This window comes from Euprymna scolopes, chromosome 2, assembly GCF_053919585.1.
Source record: "Euprymna scolopes isolate OS-2025 chromosome 2, ASM5391958v1, whole genome shotgun sequence".
Classification (NCBI taxonomy): Eukaryota; Metazoa; Mollusca; class Cephalopoda; order Sepiida; family Sepiolidae; genus Euprymna; species Euprymna scolopes.
The window spans coordinates 65,811,140-65,828,737 of record NC_136483.1 but is presented as its reverse complement, the minus strand read 5'-3'; the positions used below and the strand labels follow the sequence as shown (position 1 = coordinate 65,828,737).

Below are 17,598 nucleotides of genomic sequence, written 5' to 3'. Positions count from 1 at the left end.
AAACAACATTTATTTTAATTCACTATTGTCGAGAACTTTAAATTTTGAAATAGAGAATATTCTAGCGTAAAAACAAAAACAACAAAAGAAAGTAATTGGGATTTTACCTCGCTTCTAAAATCGTCCAAAACACTCAATACGAAATAGTAAGTTACACATTTATTTGTTCATTCATTATTTAATTAATTATTCGTCGAGTCGTATACTTATAATTTCCCATTGACTGATTACATCAACATACACACACACACACACACACACACACACACACACACACACACACACACACACACATGTATATATATATATATATTTTAAATAGTTTAGATATTTTACATTGTTTTTAATAGATTATAAGTTAATATATATTTGATTTAGTTCGTTAATGAATTAAAACGTGATAACTGAAAGAAATAAATCGCACTGACCTGCTTCGTGATTCAAAGCAAATAGAACGATTTCCTCTTTTCCATTAATGGCTGCCACATGAAGAACCGTTTGCGATTTGTCATTCCGCAGTTTCAGGCGTCTTGGGTCTTGGTCGTAATAGTTCTGGAATAGTTGGATGTTTCCTTTTGCTGCTAACTTTGAAGAGACGACAGAAAATAAATTCTTAGAATGTTTGGACATATCAACCAATGCGGTGAGCAAACAGAATTTCATACATTTAGATTTGACAAGAGTTGATGTGAAGAGTTAAAGAGTGTTTGTTTAAAATGTACTTGTGCACTTTTGACACCGTGCTGAAATAATAACGTTATCATTTTGAAAGCCATTCTTTATATGAGGAGGATGTTTTGTAACTGTACTTCCACCTAACAATTTAATTAAAGAAAAAAGAACATATAGTGAACCTTGAATTTAACTTGAAAAAAGAAATTAAATAGCGCGGTGGCAAAAGTGCACAATCACCGAAACATGAAATTATTATTGATTGAAACATATCACATGCTAAGTTACAATCTGTTAAGTTACAACGCTCGGAGAGACAAAACCCAAGCTTATACGTTGCCATGTTCAACACCCTTGCCCATTTTGTCTATCAGTAATGGTCTACTATTGGTTTTTATGATTTTCTTTTACATAGGTATCACCACTTTTCAAGGCCCAGAGACCACTCGAGGATAAGGGGTAAGAGTCAATTGAACGATATAGTGATTGTTAGTAATATTAATTAGGTAAATTTGTTAACTTAAGTGGAACGGCTTATCAAGAACTTGTTTACGTCGGACTTGAAGACAACCAGATTGTAGTCAGCTGGAAAGCAGGAGAACGGAAGACAGTTCCACCGGCGTGCAGTTTTAAGAAAGAAGCTTTTTTCATGGAATCTACGTTTAGGTTTATACACAGATAGAGTGTGGGGGAATTATTGATAGTGTTTTCAGCTAGACGAGTGTTTCTTGTGAAAGTTTGGCGAGGGGGGACCATAGATTGAAGCTCAGTCGAGCACTTGCCATGAAAATAATGATGAAGCAGAGACAAACTTGCAACATCTCTTCTGTGAGATAGAGGTTGCAGAGAAGAGAAAAGGAAATCTTCTACGAGGCTACAAAGTCCTTTCTAGCAGCTCCTGTCCAAATGTGGCAACAGTACCCCATCCTTGGACGTACTTGGCTCTTATATAGATAGAGAATTGCGTCAGTAGTAAGATATCTACTGGATCGATAGAAGGATCCCACCATTTTTCCAGCGGCCTTGGCAACAGATTTAATGTACGTGTAATGTGTTATGGGGTACAGGATAGTTTAGATAACTCCACTTAGGAAACAGAAATATTAGGATCCGAAAAAGCATTTACGACTTGGAAATTATGTTTATTTTTTTTTTTATATAACAGCAGTATTCATAGATTTGTATAACTATAACTATTTTTTATTACAATAAGTGTTTACATAATTGTGCTTATTGTTTGAAAAGCAGTATTAATAGCTTAAAATTATTTTATTAACAGCAGTTATTTATTAGCAGCAGTGTTAATACATTTAAATAACTATCATTATATTATTACGCTTATCGCTCCGTCCGTTATCATGCTGTGCATCCCTAAAAAAGGAAAGTGGAATATTCCAAAAAGTGGAATATTCCAAATAAACCTTTCAACCCTTGAAAAGGAAAATTTGAAATATTAAAAAAAAAATTGGTGTCGCTGTTGAGGCAAAGCTAATAAAAATGATTTCTCTTCCTTGGCCTTTTGTATAGTATCTGTTCTTCAGGTGCTACATTTCAGTTTCTTCTCTCTGAGTGGAAGAGAAATCCTTTACGACTAAGACAATTTTTTCTCCACCTTAAAAAATGACCCTGGTGTCTAAATCTGTCCCGTGGAGAGGCATTGTGAATAGGTACTATGTTTAATGTAACAAAGTTTTAATATTAAAAAAAGTAACTGAAAAAAGTTATTTCTGATTTAATTACAAAATGCCCTGGAAGTGTCCGTTCTGATTTTTTTTTACTGGCCTCCCAACAAGGGTGGAATTGGACATGAGGTCGGTTAAAAATATAGGGGGAAATCAGCTCCTCAAAAGGGGCTCTCTGGTCAATAACTAAAATAAGAATTGTATCAGTAATGAAGGATTTCTCCTCCATTAACCAAGGCCAAAAAGTGTGTGTGGGGGGGGGAGATTTAAGTCACTTGAATGCTGAAACTGATAGTACACTCAAACATTCACATGTTGAAGCAATGGTTACCTAATCCCTAACCGTGTTAATGTTTTTTATGCATTACTTTCGAAAAGCTGCTGAAACAGTTTATGATTTAAACATTACTTTATATCAAATATATTTTAAGCAGTGGGTTACGGGATATGAAGTCAGTCCCGGAAATTTCTCAAATCGTTTACGATTTAAACATTATTTTATTTCATATATATTTTTAACAGTGGGGTGGGGGATATTAAATCAGTCCCGGAAATGGGTGAACCCGTTTACGCGTTACACATTGCTTTATTTAATGTATATTTTTAACATTGGGGTGGGAAATATGAAGTCGGTTCTGGAAATGGCTGCAACCATGTACGTCTTGGACATTACTTTATTTAATGTATATTTTTAACAGTAGGATGGGAGATGAGAAGTCGATCCAAGAAATGGCTGAAAAAGTTTACGATTTATACATTACTTTATTTCCTGTATATTTTCAACAGTGGGGTGGGGATTATAAGTCAGTCCCGGAAATGGCTAAACAGTTTACTATTTAGACATTACTTTATTTTATGTATATTTTTAACAGTGGGTTTGGGATATAAAGTCAGTCCAAAAAATGGCTTAAACAGTTTACTATTTAGACATTACATTATTTCATGTATATTTTTAGTAGAGGATTTGGGATATAAAGTCGGTCCCGGAAATGGCTGAAACAGTTTACTATTAAGACATTACATTATTTCATGTATATTTTTAACAGTGGGTTTGGGATACAAAGTCGGTCCCGGAAATGGCTGAAACAATTTACTATTTACACATTACATTATTTCATGTATATTTTTAGCAGTGGGTTGGGGGATATAAAATCAGTCCCGGAAATGGCTGAAACAGTTTACGATTAAAACATTACTTTATTTAATGTATATTTTCAACAGTAGGGTGGCGGACATGAACTCAGTCCAGGGATTGAATGAGATGTACAAATATATACTATCAAAAAGCGTCGCCCAGTATTGAATGAGATAGGTGGAAAACATATAGTAGCAAAATACCCAACGTCGCCCGGGATCGAATGAGATAGGTGAACGATATATATTAGCAGAATATGCGGCGTCACTCGGGATTGGATAAGATAGGTGAAACATATATAATATGAGAATACCTAGAATTTATTTATTTGTTTGTAATGAAATAATCAGCCTAGGCAATATATCGAAGTTATTATTTAAGTAATGGGGAGCGATATAGTGATTTAAAGTTATGAAAATTATTGTCGAAATTAGTAACATATCCAGGAATTATGAAAAATGATGAAATGTGAGTTACTTGATTGGTGTGTTTGTAATGATATAATAAGCCCAGACAATATATAAAATATATTATATAAATAGGAGGGAGCGGCATAATGTGTGTTTTTAATTATAAAAATTATTGTCGAAATTAGTAACATATCCAGACTTATGAACAAATATTAAATGTGAGTTAATCGAGTGTGTGTTTATAATAAAATAATCAGCACAGAAAATATATCAAAGTAATTATGTAAGTAAGAGAGGGCGATAAGGATGGTTTAAATTATGAAAAATAATTGTCAAAATTAGTAACATATCCAAGAATTATGAAAAATGATAATATCTTATTTAATGCATTAGTGTGTTTGCAATGAAATAATCAGACCAGACAATATATCAAGTTATTATTTTAGTAAGTGGGACCATGATGTGGGTTAAAATGATGAAAAATGATTGTCGACATAAGTAACATATTCAAGAATTATGAAAAATGACAAAATGTGAGTTAATTGATTGGTGTGTTTGAAATGAAATAATCATCCCAGATAATATATCAAAGTTATTATGTTTGTAGTAGGTGGTTGATAATGTGGGTTAAAAATATTAAAAATAATTGTTGAAATGTGTAACATATCAAAGAATTAAGAAAAATGATGAAGTGTGAGTTACTTGATAGTTATGTTTTTTATGAAATAATCAGCCCAGAAAATATATCAAAGTATTTGTTTTAGTAAGAGAGGGCGACGGGGATGGTTTAAATTATAAAAAATTATTGTCGAAATTTGTAAGATATCCAATAATTACGAAAAATGACGAAATGTGATTTAATTGACTGGTGTGTTTATAATAAAATGATCAGCCTAGACAATATATCAAAGTTATTATATAAGTAAAGGGGAAGAAGATAAGGAGGGCTTTAATTATGAAAAAATGTTGTCGAAATTAGTAACATATCCAAGAATTACGAAAAAATGATGAAACATTAGTTAATTGATTGGTGTGTTTGTAAGGAAATAATCAGCCTAGACAATATATCTAAGTTATTATTTAGTAAAGAGGGAAGGGCGAAAATGTGGGTTAAAATTATGAAAAATGATTGTCGAAATAAGTAATATATCGAAGAATTATGAAAAGTGATTAAATGTGATTTCATGCATTAGTGTGTTTGTAATAAAATAATAAGCCCAGATAATATTTCAAAGTTATTATTTTATTAAGAGAGGGCGATAATGTGGGTATAAATTATGAACAATGATTGTCGAAATTAGTAACATATCCAAGAATTATGAAAAATGATGAAATGTGAGTTGATGTTTGTAATGAAATAATCAGCCTAGAAAACATATCAAAGTTATTATTTTAGTAAGGTGTGCGACATGGTGAGTTTAATTGATGAAAAATTATTGTCAAAATTAGTACTATATCCAAGAATTATTAAAAAATAAAAATGAATAAATGTGAGTTAATTAATAGTTGTGTTTTTTATAAAATAATCAGTCGATACAATATATCAAATTTAATATTTTAGTAAAGGGAGAGGCGATAATGTGGGTTGAAATTATGCAAAATTATTGTCGAACATAGTAACATATTCAATAATTATGAAAAATGATAAAATGTGAGTTAATTGACCGGTGTGTTTGTAATGAAATAATCAGCCCATGAAATATATCAAAGTCATTATTTTAGTAAAAGGGGAAGTACAGTTTTAATAAAAAAAACTAGAATATGATTGTGCCTTCATTCATGCTGAATAGAACGCTTACAGCATGCCCAGCAACAATATATTGCATACGAAAAATGCTGCTGTGGAATTTCAACAGGTCCCGCAAGTATGTATTATTTTCATTAATGAAAATATAAATAATTGCCTAACACTGTGTTTATTTTTATTTAGAAACTATAAATGTCTATTTTTTTAAACAGAAGTATTAATACATTTAAATTATTTTTTCTTGACAGCAGTATTAATACAACAACTAGCAGAACACGTGGAAATTCCACGGTAGTTAAAAACATCATTACATAAGCAAACAATAGAATGTCCTTCAATAGAATAATCAGTATAATGTTAGTTCCGCTCAGACCGTAAATTAAAAAGATATTTCTGTAGACAAATATGGATACCTGCTTGAGATATATTATTACAAAAAATACAAGAAAAACACTCACTGCTTGGCGAAAAATAACATTAGTATTTTGATCTACACCGACCAGACACTGGCTGGCGATAACTAACTTTGATCTACACCGACCAGACACTGGCTGGCGATAACTAACTTATTATTGTAACCTACACCGACAGAACACTGGCTGGCTTTAAATTACTTATTAGTATTGTGATCTGTATTTACCATACACTGACTGACAGTAAATAACTTATTAGTATTGTGATATTTACCAACCATCGACTGGCTTGCAATAAGTAACTTTGTATTGTGATCTGCACCGACCAGATACTGGCTGGCGATAACTGATTAGTATTGTGATCTGAACCCACTATACACTCGCTGGCGATAAAGAACTTATGAGTATTGTGATCTGTACCACAGATACACTAGCTAGCGATAACTTACTTAGTATTGTAATTGTACAACCGGAGACTGGCTGGCGATAACTAACTTATAAGTATTGTGATCTGTACCCATCATACTGGCTGGGAATAAATAACTTATGAGTATTGTGACCTGTACCCACATGCCGATAACTAACTGTACCCACAAAAACTGGCAGGCGATAAATTACTTATAAGTATTGTGATCTACACCCTCCATATATTGGCTGGCAATTAGCAACTTTGTATTGTGATCTGCACCCACCGCACACTGGCTGGCGATAAATAACTTATGAGTACAATACTCATAAGTGATCTGCACCGATCAGATACTGGCTGGCGATAACTAACTGATTAGTATTGTGATCTGTACCTACTATACACTGGCTGGCGATAAATAACTTATTAATATTGTGATCTGCACCTACTAAATACTGGCTGGCGATAAGTAAATTATTAGTATTGTGATCTGCATCCAGAGACACTGACTGACGTAAAATAACTTATAAGTATTGTGATCTGTACCCACGAGATACTGGCTGGCAATATTCCATTTTCACAAGAGAATTCAGTATAATAACGGTTGGTGCAATTTGGAGTATTCCATTTTTATTTTAGCGTACGTTTATGAATACGATGATAACGGTCGAAGCGACAAGCGTAATAATATATAGATAATGACTGTAAGTATTTATTTTTATTACTATAAGTGCTTATGCAAATACATGTATTCATTCTTTTAATAATAGCGAGTGCCCGTGCGAGCGGAAAAAAATAACCGCAGTAGCCAGGCTCTAACCTATAATATGAAAGGGGAAAAGGAGGTGAAAAAAGCTAACGCGTTAGCTGGCTCGCACACGGCTCACTTGTGACGTCACGGGCCTTTGAAATAACGTGTTTTGAAAGTATGTTGAGATTGCGAGGCGTAAATAACTTTGCAAAAATGTTGACGCAAAAATTGACCCCTTCAAATTTATATCGTTAGTCAACATCTGACACAAATCCTTTAGTCCGCACATTCCATGAGATATCTTTCGGACAAAAGAGGAAGGTAATTGCTGCTTTCTAGGTGGGGATATATCTATCGAACACTTATTGTTCTCTAGTTTTTTTTTTTACCTTGATATGATTGAAAATAAGTTCCCTAATGTCTTGTCGAGCGATTTCTATAAAAAAAAAACACGAAGCTCGTTATTGAATTTAGTAGTCACTATTCAAGTATTCGACTTGTTGAGCTGAAGCTAAACAAACATTTTTTTAATAAGGCTGACACGTTTCATCATGCTTAGATGGAAAGTCGATTAATTGAGTTTTAATTGGCAGTTATTACATGCGTGGATAATCCATTTTATATATATTGCTTCATTAAAGCAAGGATTTTACTATCAAGTATTTGGAGCTTGCATGCCGATAAGTATTATTTAATTCTACATTAATTGAATGTTTAACACCAGAAGATTGAAAGTGATTGACAGACAAAATTATTCAATAATATAGATAAATTTCATCGCTTTATGGCATCCGATGTTAAACGGAATTGATTTATCTTTTTGTCGCTATCCATTATTCCTTTACTCTGTTATTTCTTGATACCATAATCGTTCTGATTTTCTTAAAATTGGTCCATTACTTTGTTTTTCTCACGAAATTTTACGCAAAGTTATTTAACTATAAACGCAGAAAAGTGGAATTTATTTACACATATCTAAAATTTCTGCATTACTCGGGAGTCACAAAAAAAGGTTAGATGTTATGTTTGTTTACGTGAAAAAACAAATGCCGATGTGAAAACTCTGGTTTGCCCCATATTAGAGGAGGTGACGATGGTCTAATGGTTAACGACACGAACTGACGACTTGGATGTTCCAAATTCGAATCCAGTTTGTTCCACAAAAGTCACCTTCACTTAGGATGTTTGCAACAGCATCGGATACTTACCTCCTGTATATACCCGCTGGAAACCAATGCCAACAATAAAATCTTCAGATTCATCCGAGAGGATGATGATGATGATGATGATGATGATGATGATGATGATGATGATGATGATGATGCCTCCTCCTCATATGAGCACTTATACAAGCTAAATTGATAATTACTATTATTTGGATTATTCGGACTATTGTTCTCGTCTTCATCATTATTCGCACGTTTTGGTCGATGTCATCCCTGTACAATCATGTTGACACACCGGTTCTCGTCAAATCACCGCAGTTAAGCAACGCTGAACGTGGTCAGTACTAGATGGGTGACCATTTGTAGCTACCAAGACGCTGTATGCAGGTGGAAGGTCAGGCCAGCCCTGCTGCTTTCTAATGTGTGTAATGGTGGCGTGCGTACACATTAACAGTCATATGAAGTTTACGACAAGACTCGGCCAAAAGAATGTCGGAGATTACATCAGCCGAAACGTTTTAAGAATAATATTCAATATGCAAACAGTAGTTTGAATAATTAAAATAGCATAGATTATGAATCCTCATCTAAAACATTTTGAAACATAAAATTGAACGGACAAATATTACTCCTTTTCATAACTTGGTTCCTCCAATCTCACCTCGACATACTGGAAAATAAATAATACCTACCTTACTAAGAAAAACCTCAATAAAAAAAAAACTTATTTGGCCTTAAATGACCATGCAGCTGTTGATAGGCCAATAAACCGAACAACGAACCAACTAATTTCATAAATTTGTAAAAGTAGACTCATTCAGTTTTCCACCTAAATCCAACAAAAATGGTTATTAATGGTTATTTGCAGTATTGAACATACTGACCCAATTGTTATAATAGTAAGAATGTTCGGTAATAGGCCGGAAGACCGCGGTTGAATCCTCTGTTGAGTTATTCCAAAGACTTAAAAAATGGTCCTTGATATCCTCTTATAATATACTCAGCATTCATATCAAGGGTAAGTGGAGTAGTCCTGGAAAAGCACTGGCGCGTTGCCTTACATTTTGATGTAGTAGCTAATGAGAAGTGGTTGTGATCACAAAGGGAGACAACTCTTGCTTTATTTTAAATCGCACTTTATATCTTTTGTCTGCATTTTTAATGAAATCGGGACTTTGAAGTATGAAAGGTAATGTTGGTATTGATAAGGAAATCCGAGACTCTTTGTTAATCGATGTTTTTTTTTTTTTTTTTTTTTTTTTTGTATGGTTCGTTTTTCCTCTGAGATCGAACATATCGGTTTTGAATTATAAATAAATGACTGGTATAGCAATCGGGGGGAAATAATCATCGTCCAATATCCGTTCAGTTTTGTAATTCGATGACAACTATAGCACTCACTGCCATTTATTCCATAAGCGCTTTCATATTGAAAAATTAAAAGTAAAATAAAACAAAAAATAACCTCGAAAAATACACACTATTGTCAACAATTAGTAGGTGAGTATATGATCAGAAAACAGCATGTACTAATAAATGTTCACGGGAAAACGAAGGATATAAATGGTTTGGCGTATCGACTCTCGATTGGAAGAAAACTCAAAGCAGCATCCATTTCAACCAATCACGGCAAAAGAGATATTTACTTCCAAATCTCGTACTCAGAATAAAACACAAGCACAGCGTTTCTCGTCCTCCTTTCTGTTCTTATTCTTTCCTATTCTCCTTTCAGAAACAATGCATATGCGCGCGTTATAATCCATCCTAGATTACTGGAGGCTAAAAGGCTCTAGACAAGTAGCACAGATATGATGAGAGACTTGCACGAATTACTAAACACAGCGCCGGCTTATACACACTGGTAACCGGACTTTATCTCTCACAGGTTTATAATACACCATACACTCTAATAAACGCACACATCTGATCCTATTTACACACACTGTTACACACAGACTCGCATACTGATAGACGAAATGAACAGATGTGCCTTCATTTCCCTTTACAAGAATTTTTTCACCTAGAACGTTCTCGACCAATCTTTACCAATCCTTCATTTCCGATGTCTTCACAAGTTGTCTATGCACTAAATTAATGTATTTTCGCCTATTCCAAATTCAATTTACAAAATACTGGATGAATAATATAAGACGTTAATGTATGCCACCAAAACAAAGCAACAAACATTCTTCTACAAATGATGTCGGGCACGAAAATAATTTACCTCGAACACCCTTTAGCAATGATCAATCAGTTGACATAGCGCATTGATTTCTTCTGCCCCCTAAGGAACATTTTGGCTTCTAAAGGAATCTCGGTCAGCTAGCAAATAAACCCAGGAACCAACAAAGACATACCTATTTCCTTTCTCTCACGCCCCCTGTCCACTAGATGCTCCAACATAGAGGATGTTTACTGAAGATGACTGCTGACCAACCTGGAACTCCATAAAGGACCGATGCTTTACGTACACATCCAAGGAACTTCCTATTCTTCCTTTTTGTACTCGGATACAGTTCAACTTTCTCATGCACAGATAAGCCATTCCGCTGTTTTGTTTTAAAAGAGGTTTTGTTTCTTATTCCGTGTTATGTGTTCGACTATTCTCTAAATATTCTACTTCGTTCCTAATCATCAATCAATCCCAATGCAGATACCATCTATGTATTTTTTTTTCCATGGAGTTCAAAAATCACAAATTTCGTGGGGAATCAAGATAAAGCTGATAAGACGGGTCACAGAAACGAAATAAATTAAAACAAACTCTATTTATACTATTAAACATAAAAGGTGTGTGTCTATGTATGTGTGTCTCTGGGTATGTCCACGAACTTCTTTTAAGTGATTAGATTTAGGAATATGAACTTTGGCAAGGAAGACATATAAATAAATACAAGAACAATGGTTGTCACGTGTAATTTCTAATTTCAAACGAGATTAATTAAAAACCTCCCCTCTCAAAAGAAAAGAACATTCACAACAAATATTCGTCTAGCTGTAACCACCGTCAACAATTTCTTCTAATCTCTATCTGTTCCTAAAACTAAACGAAAGTTCTACGAGCAAAGTTTTTGTTTTTAAACTTCCTGCCCGTAAAGCATAATACAATGGGGCTGCATATCAGTTGACTGCAAAATGGTTGCTTTCAAGTCCAATGTAAACAAATTCTTGTTGGACCGTCCTCTTAAATAATCACATTCTACCCAATTTCCACCACTATTGAACATTAGCGTGTTACTGATTACCTTACACTCATTAAGCCTTATCTTCGAGTGACCTTCGAACCTTGAGAAGCGGCGACTTCTTTGTAAAAGAAGAAAAAAATATTTCTATTTAATAATGAGGCATAACGATTGCGGTAATGAAGGATGAACTTCTAATATTGTAAGAAAAGAATAGGATAACAAGAAGAATCTGAAAAAAATACTCTACAAAAACAGAAAACGTATCTATTATTATTAAAAGAACGTTTATCAATAGAAATATGGAAGACACGAATGTTAATTTTGGATTAGACACAGAATCTGATTTAAGGAGAACATGGAAAAATCGAAGAATCAATGATGATTACTTAAAGCAATTGGCCAAAGAATTACCAGTTAAAACATTTCTTAGATGAATGCTACGATAAATGATTCGTTTAGGAACAAAAATATGAAGTGAAAACATTCGTCATGTATCGATCTTGAAATTTATTCAGAACAGATCAAATGGCGTCACTTAATTTATTCAACCTATGAACAAATATGAAATTCAAAAAATAGTGTAAAGACGGTTTCAAATAGTTCAGAAAACTTTAAAAAAAAACTTAAATCAACTTTCCTGAAATGTTTTATTAAAGTTTGAAAATGTGCCCAAAAGCAAAGATGACATTCGAATAAAAAGAAGAGTGCAGAAACGATATTTTTGCATCAAAAGGCAAGTACATTTTGGAGCTCAAGAAATAATTACAAAAAGGACTTGACTGTCTAGAAAAATGTAGTCTTAATTACAATATACTGAATAGTTTGGATGAGTCTAAAAGTTTATGTAAAAAATGAACGACAAAATTCGATTATTAAACTGAACTAAATGATTGTTTTAACAATACAATTACCTAAACAATGAAGAAATATATTTCAAAACTCGATGTATCAGAAACATACTTGAAAATAGCATAAGTGTTAACTAAAACACATAAGAATTTGTCCCACTATAATAGACTGTGCCCGTTCGCCTGTCCGCACTTTTCTCAATAACTACGCCTTGGAATTTTTATTTTGGGGCTAAATAAGTGGCGGGGCAAATGCTGAACTTAGTCACTTTTGCATGGTGCAGAAGTCAAATTTACATATGTTAAGGCCTAAAACTGCACCGTTTGTTCATTTTAACCAGGATTTGAAGCCTCCCTGGGGACTTTTGGGGTCAAATGGGGGGGATTCTAAATTAGTCAATTTTTAATGCCTCATTCACTGTTCACTCACGAGGGACCATGTACGCTTTACTTGTTTCTGTATAAAAGTAGGAGCAGGAGTATTTGAACAAAACATGGACATCATGTTTAGTAACTTGGATTTAACAGTTGTTTATCTGAACTACATTTCGTTAGAAAGCGAAAATATAAAAACATGTCAAACATTTGAAAATCTTTTTTTAAAATTAAAACCATACATCTTTAAGTTACTCATTACTAAATCATACATCTTTAAGTTACTCATTAAAAAACCATACATCTTTAAGTTACTCATTAATAAACCATACATCTTTAAGTTACTCATTAATAAACCATACATCTTTAAGTTACTCATTAATAAACCATACATCTTTAAGTTACTCATTAATAAATAATGCATCTTTAAGTTACTCATTAATAAACCATACATCTTTAAGTTACTCATTAATAAATAATGCATCTTTAAGTTACTCATTAATAAACCATACATCTTTAAGTTACTCATTAATAAACCATACATCTTTAAGTTACTTATTAATAAACCATACATCTTTAAATAACTCATTAATAAACCATACATCTTTAAGTTACTCATTAATAAACCATACATCTTTAAGTTACTCATTAATAAATAATGCATCTTTAAGTTACTCATTAATAAACCATACATCTTTAAGTTACTCATTAATAAATAATGCATCTTTAAGTTACTCATTAATAAACCATACATCTTTAAGTTACTCATTAATAAACCATACATCTTTTAGTTACTTATTAATAAACCATACATCTTTAAATAACTCATTAATAAACCATACATCTTTAAGTTACTCATTAATAAACCATACATCTTTAAGTTACTCATTAATAAACCATACATCTTTAAGTTACTCATTAATAAATAATGCATCTTTAAGTTACTCATTAATAAACCATACATCTTTAAGTTACTCATTAATAATTAATGCATCTTTAAGTTACTCATTAATAAACTATACATCTTTAAGTTACTCATTAATAAACCATACATCTTTAAGTTACTTATTAATAAACCATACATCTTTAAATAACTCATTAATAAACCATACATCTTTAAGTTACTCATTAATAAACCATACATCTTTAAGTTACTCATTAATAAACCATACATCTTTAAGTTACTCATTAATAAATAATGCATCTTTAAGTTACTCATTAATAAATCATAAATCTTTAAGTTACTCATTAATAAATAATGCATCTTTAAGTTACTCATTAATAAACCTTACATCTTTAAGTTACTCATTAATAAACCATACATCTTTAAGTTACTTATTAATAAACCATACATCTTTAAATAACTCATTAATAAACCATACATCTTTAAGTTACTCATTAATAAACCATACATCTTTAAGTTACTCATTAATAAACCATACATCTTTAAGTTACTAATTAATAAATCATACATCTTTAAGTTACTCATTAATAAACCATACATCTTTAAGTTACTCATTAATAAATAATGCATCTTTAAGTTACTCATTAATAAACCATACATCTTTAAGTTACTCATTAATAAATCATACATCTTTAAGTTACTCATTAATAAACCATGCATCTTTAAGTTACTCATTAATAAATCATACATCTTTAAGTTACTCATTAATAAACCATACATCTTTAAGTTACTCATTAATAAACCATACATCTTTAAGTTACTCATTAATAAATAATGCATCTTTAAGTTACTCATTTATAAACCATACATCTTTAAGTTACTCATTAATAAACCATACATCTTTAAGTTACTCATTAATAAATCATGCATCTTTAAGTTACTCATTAATAAACCATACATCTTTAAGTTACTCATTAATAAACCATACATCTTTAAGTTACTCATTAATAAATAATGCATCTTTAAGTTACTCATTAATAAACCATACATCTTTAAGTTACTCATTAATAAACCATACATCTTTAAGTTACTCATTAATAAATAATGCATCTTTAAGTTACTCATTAATAAACCATACATCTTTAAGTTACTCATTAATAAACCATGCATCTTTAAGTTACTCATTAATAAACCATACATCTTTAAGTTACTCATTAATAAATAATGCATCTTTAAGTTACTCATTAATAAACCATACATCTTTAAGTTACTCATTTATAAACCATACATCTTTAAGTTACTCATTAATAAATCATACATCTTTAAGTTACTCATTAATAAACAATACATCTTTAAGTTACTCATTAATAAACCATACATCTTTAAGTTACTCATTAATAAACCATACATCTTTAAGTTACTCATTAATAAACCATACATCTTTAAGTTACTCATTAATAAATAATGCATCTTTAAGTTACTCATTAATAAACCATACATCTTTAAGTTACTCATTAATTAATAATGCATCTTTAAGTTACTCATTAATAAACCATACATCTTTAAGTTACTCATTAATAAACCATACATCTTTAAGTTACTTATTAATAAACCATACATCTTTAAATAACTCATTAATAAACCATACATCTTTAAGTTACTCATTAATAAACCATACATCTTTAAGTTACTCATTAATAAATAATGCATCTTTAAGTTACTCATTAATAAACCATACATCTTTAAGTTACTCATTAATAAATAATGCATCTTTACGTTACTCATTAATAAACCATACATCTTAAAGTTACTCATTAATAAACCATACATCTTTAAGTTACTTATTAATAAACCATACATCTTTAAATAACTCATTAATAAACCATACATCTTTAAGTTACTCATTAATAAACCATACATCTTTAAGTTACTCATTAATAAACCATACATCTTTAAGTTACTCATTAATAAATAATGCATCTTTAAGTTACTCATTAATAAACCATACATCTTTAAGTTACTCATTAATAAATAATGCATCTTTAAGTTACTCATTAATAAACCATACATCTTTAAGTTACTCATTAATAAATCATACATCTTTAAGTTACTTATTAATAAACCATACATCTTTAAATAACTCATTAATAAACCATACATCTTTAAGTTACTCATTAATAAACCATACATCTTTAAGTTACTCATTAATAAACCATACATCTTTAAGTTACTAATTAATAAATCATACATCTTTAAGTTACTCATTAATAAATAATGCATCTTTAAGTTACTCATTAATAAACCATACATCTTTAAGTTACTCATTAATAAATCATACATCTTTAAGTTACTCATTAATAAACCATACATCTTTAAGTTACTCATTAATAAATCATACATCTTTAAGTTACTCATTAATAAACCATACATCTTTAAGTTACTCATTAATAAACCATACATCTTTAAGTTACTCAATAATAAACCGTACATCTTTAAGTTACTCAATAATAAACCGTACATCTTTAAGTTACTCATTAATAAACCATACATCTTCAAGTTACTCATTAATAAACCATGCATCTTTAAGTTACTCATTAATAAACCATACATCTTTAAGTTACTCATTTATAAACCATACATCTTTAAGTTACTCATTAATAAATCATGCATCTTAAAGTTACTCATTAATAAACCATGCATCTTTAAGTTACTCATTAATAAACCATACATCTTTAAGTTACTCATTAATAAATAATGCATCTTTAAGTTACTCATTAATAAACCATACATCTTTAAGTTACTCATTAATAAATAATGCATCTTTAAGTTACTCATTAATAAACCATACATCTTTAAGTTACTCATTTATAAACCATACATCTTTAAGTTACTCATTAATAAATAATGCATCTTTAAGTTACTCATTAATAAACCATACATCTTTAAGTTACTCATTAATAAATAATGCATCTTTAAGTTACTCATTTATAAACCATACATCTTTAAGTTACTCATTAATAAACCATACATCTTAAAGTTACTCATTAATAAATAATGCATCTTTAAGTTACTCATTTATAAACCATACATCTTTAAGTTACTCATTAATAAGCCATACATCTTAAAGTTACTCATTAATAAATCATGCATCTTTAAGTTACTCATTAATAAACCATGCATCTTTAAGTTACTCATTAATAAACCATACATCTTTAAGTTACTCATTAATAAATAATGCATCTTTAAGTTACTCATTTATAAACCATACATCTTTAAGGTACTCATTAATAAACCATACATCTTTAAGTTACTCATTAATAAATAATGCATCTTTAAGTTACTCATTAATAAACCATACATCTTTAAGTTACTCATTAATAAATCATATATCTTTAAGTTACTCATTAATAAATAATGCATCTTTAAGTTACTCATTTATAAACCATACATCTTTAAGTTACTCATTAATAAACCATGCATCTTTAAGTTACTCATTAATAAATAATGCATCTTTAAGTTACTCATTTATAAACCATACATCTTTAAGGTACTCATTAATAAACCATACATCTTTCAGTTACTCATTAATAAATAATGCATCTTTAAGTTACTCATTAATAAACCATACATCTTTAAGTTACTCATTAATAAATCATATATCTTTAAGTTACTCATTAATAAATAATGCATCTTTAAGTTACTCATTTATAAACCATACATCTTTAAGTTACTCATTAATAAACCATACATCTTTAAGTTACTCATTAATAAATCATGCATCTTTAAGTTACTCATTAATAAACCATGCATCTTTAAGTTACTCATTAATAAACCATATATCTTTAAGTTACTCATTAATAAACCATACATCTTTAAGTTACTCATTAATAAACCATACATCTTT

At 30.6% G+C, this 17,598-nt stretch overlaps 1 protein-coding gene across 2 annotated transcripts in view; it reads right to left on the bottom strand.

Moving 5' to 3' along the window:
• Nucleotides 1–17,598, bottom strand: part of LOC145291808 (transient receptor potential cation channel subfamily A member 1-like) — a 198,149-nt gene that overhangs the window by 104,861 nt on the left and 75,690 nt on the right. For both annotated transcript variants that reach the window (XM_080137720.1, XM_080137719.1), the window contains one exon: nt 429–585. In XM_080137720.1, coding sequence (XP_079993846.1) covers nt 429–585 — 157 coding nt within the window. The remainder of the gene's footprint in view (nt 1–428; nt 586–17,598) is intronic.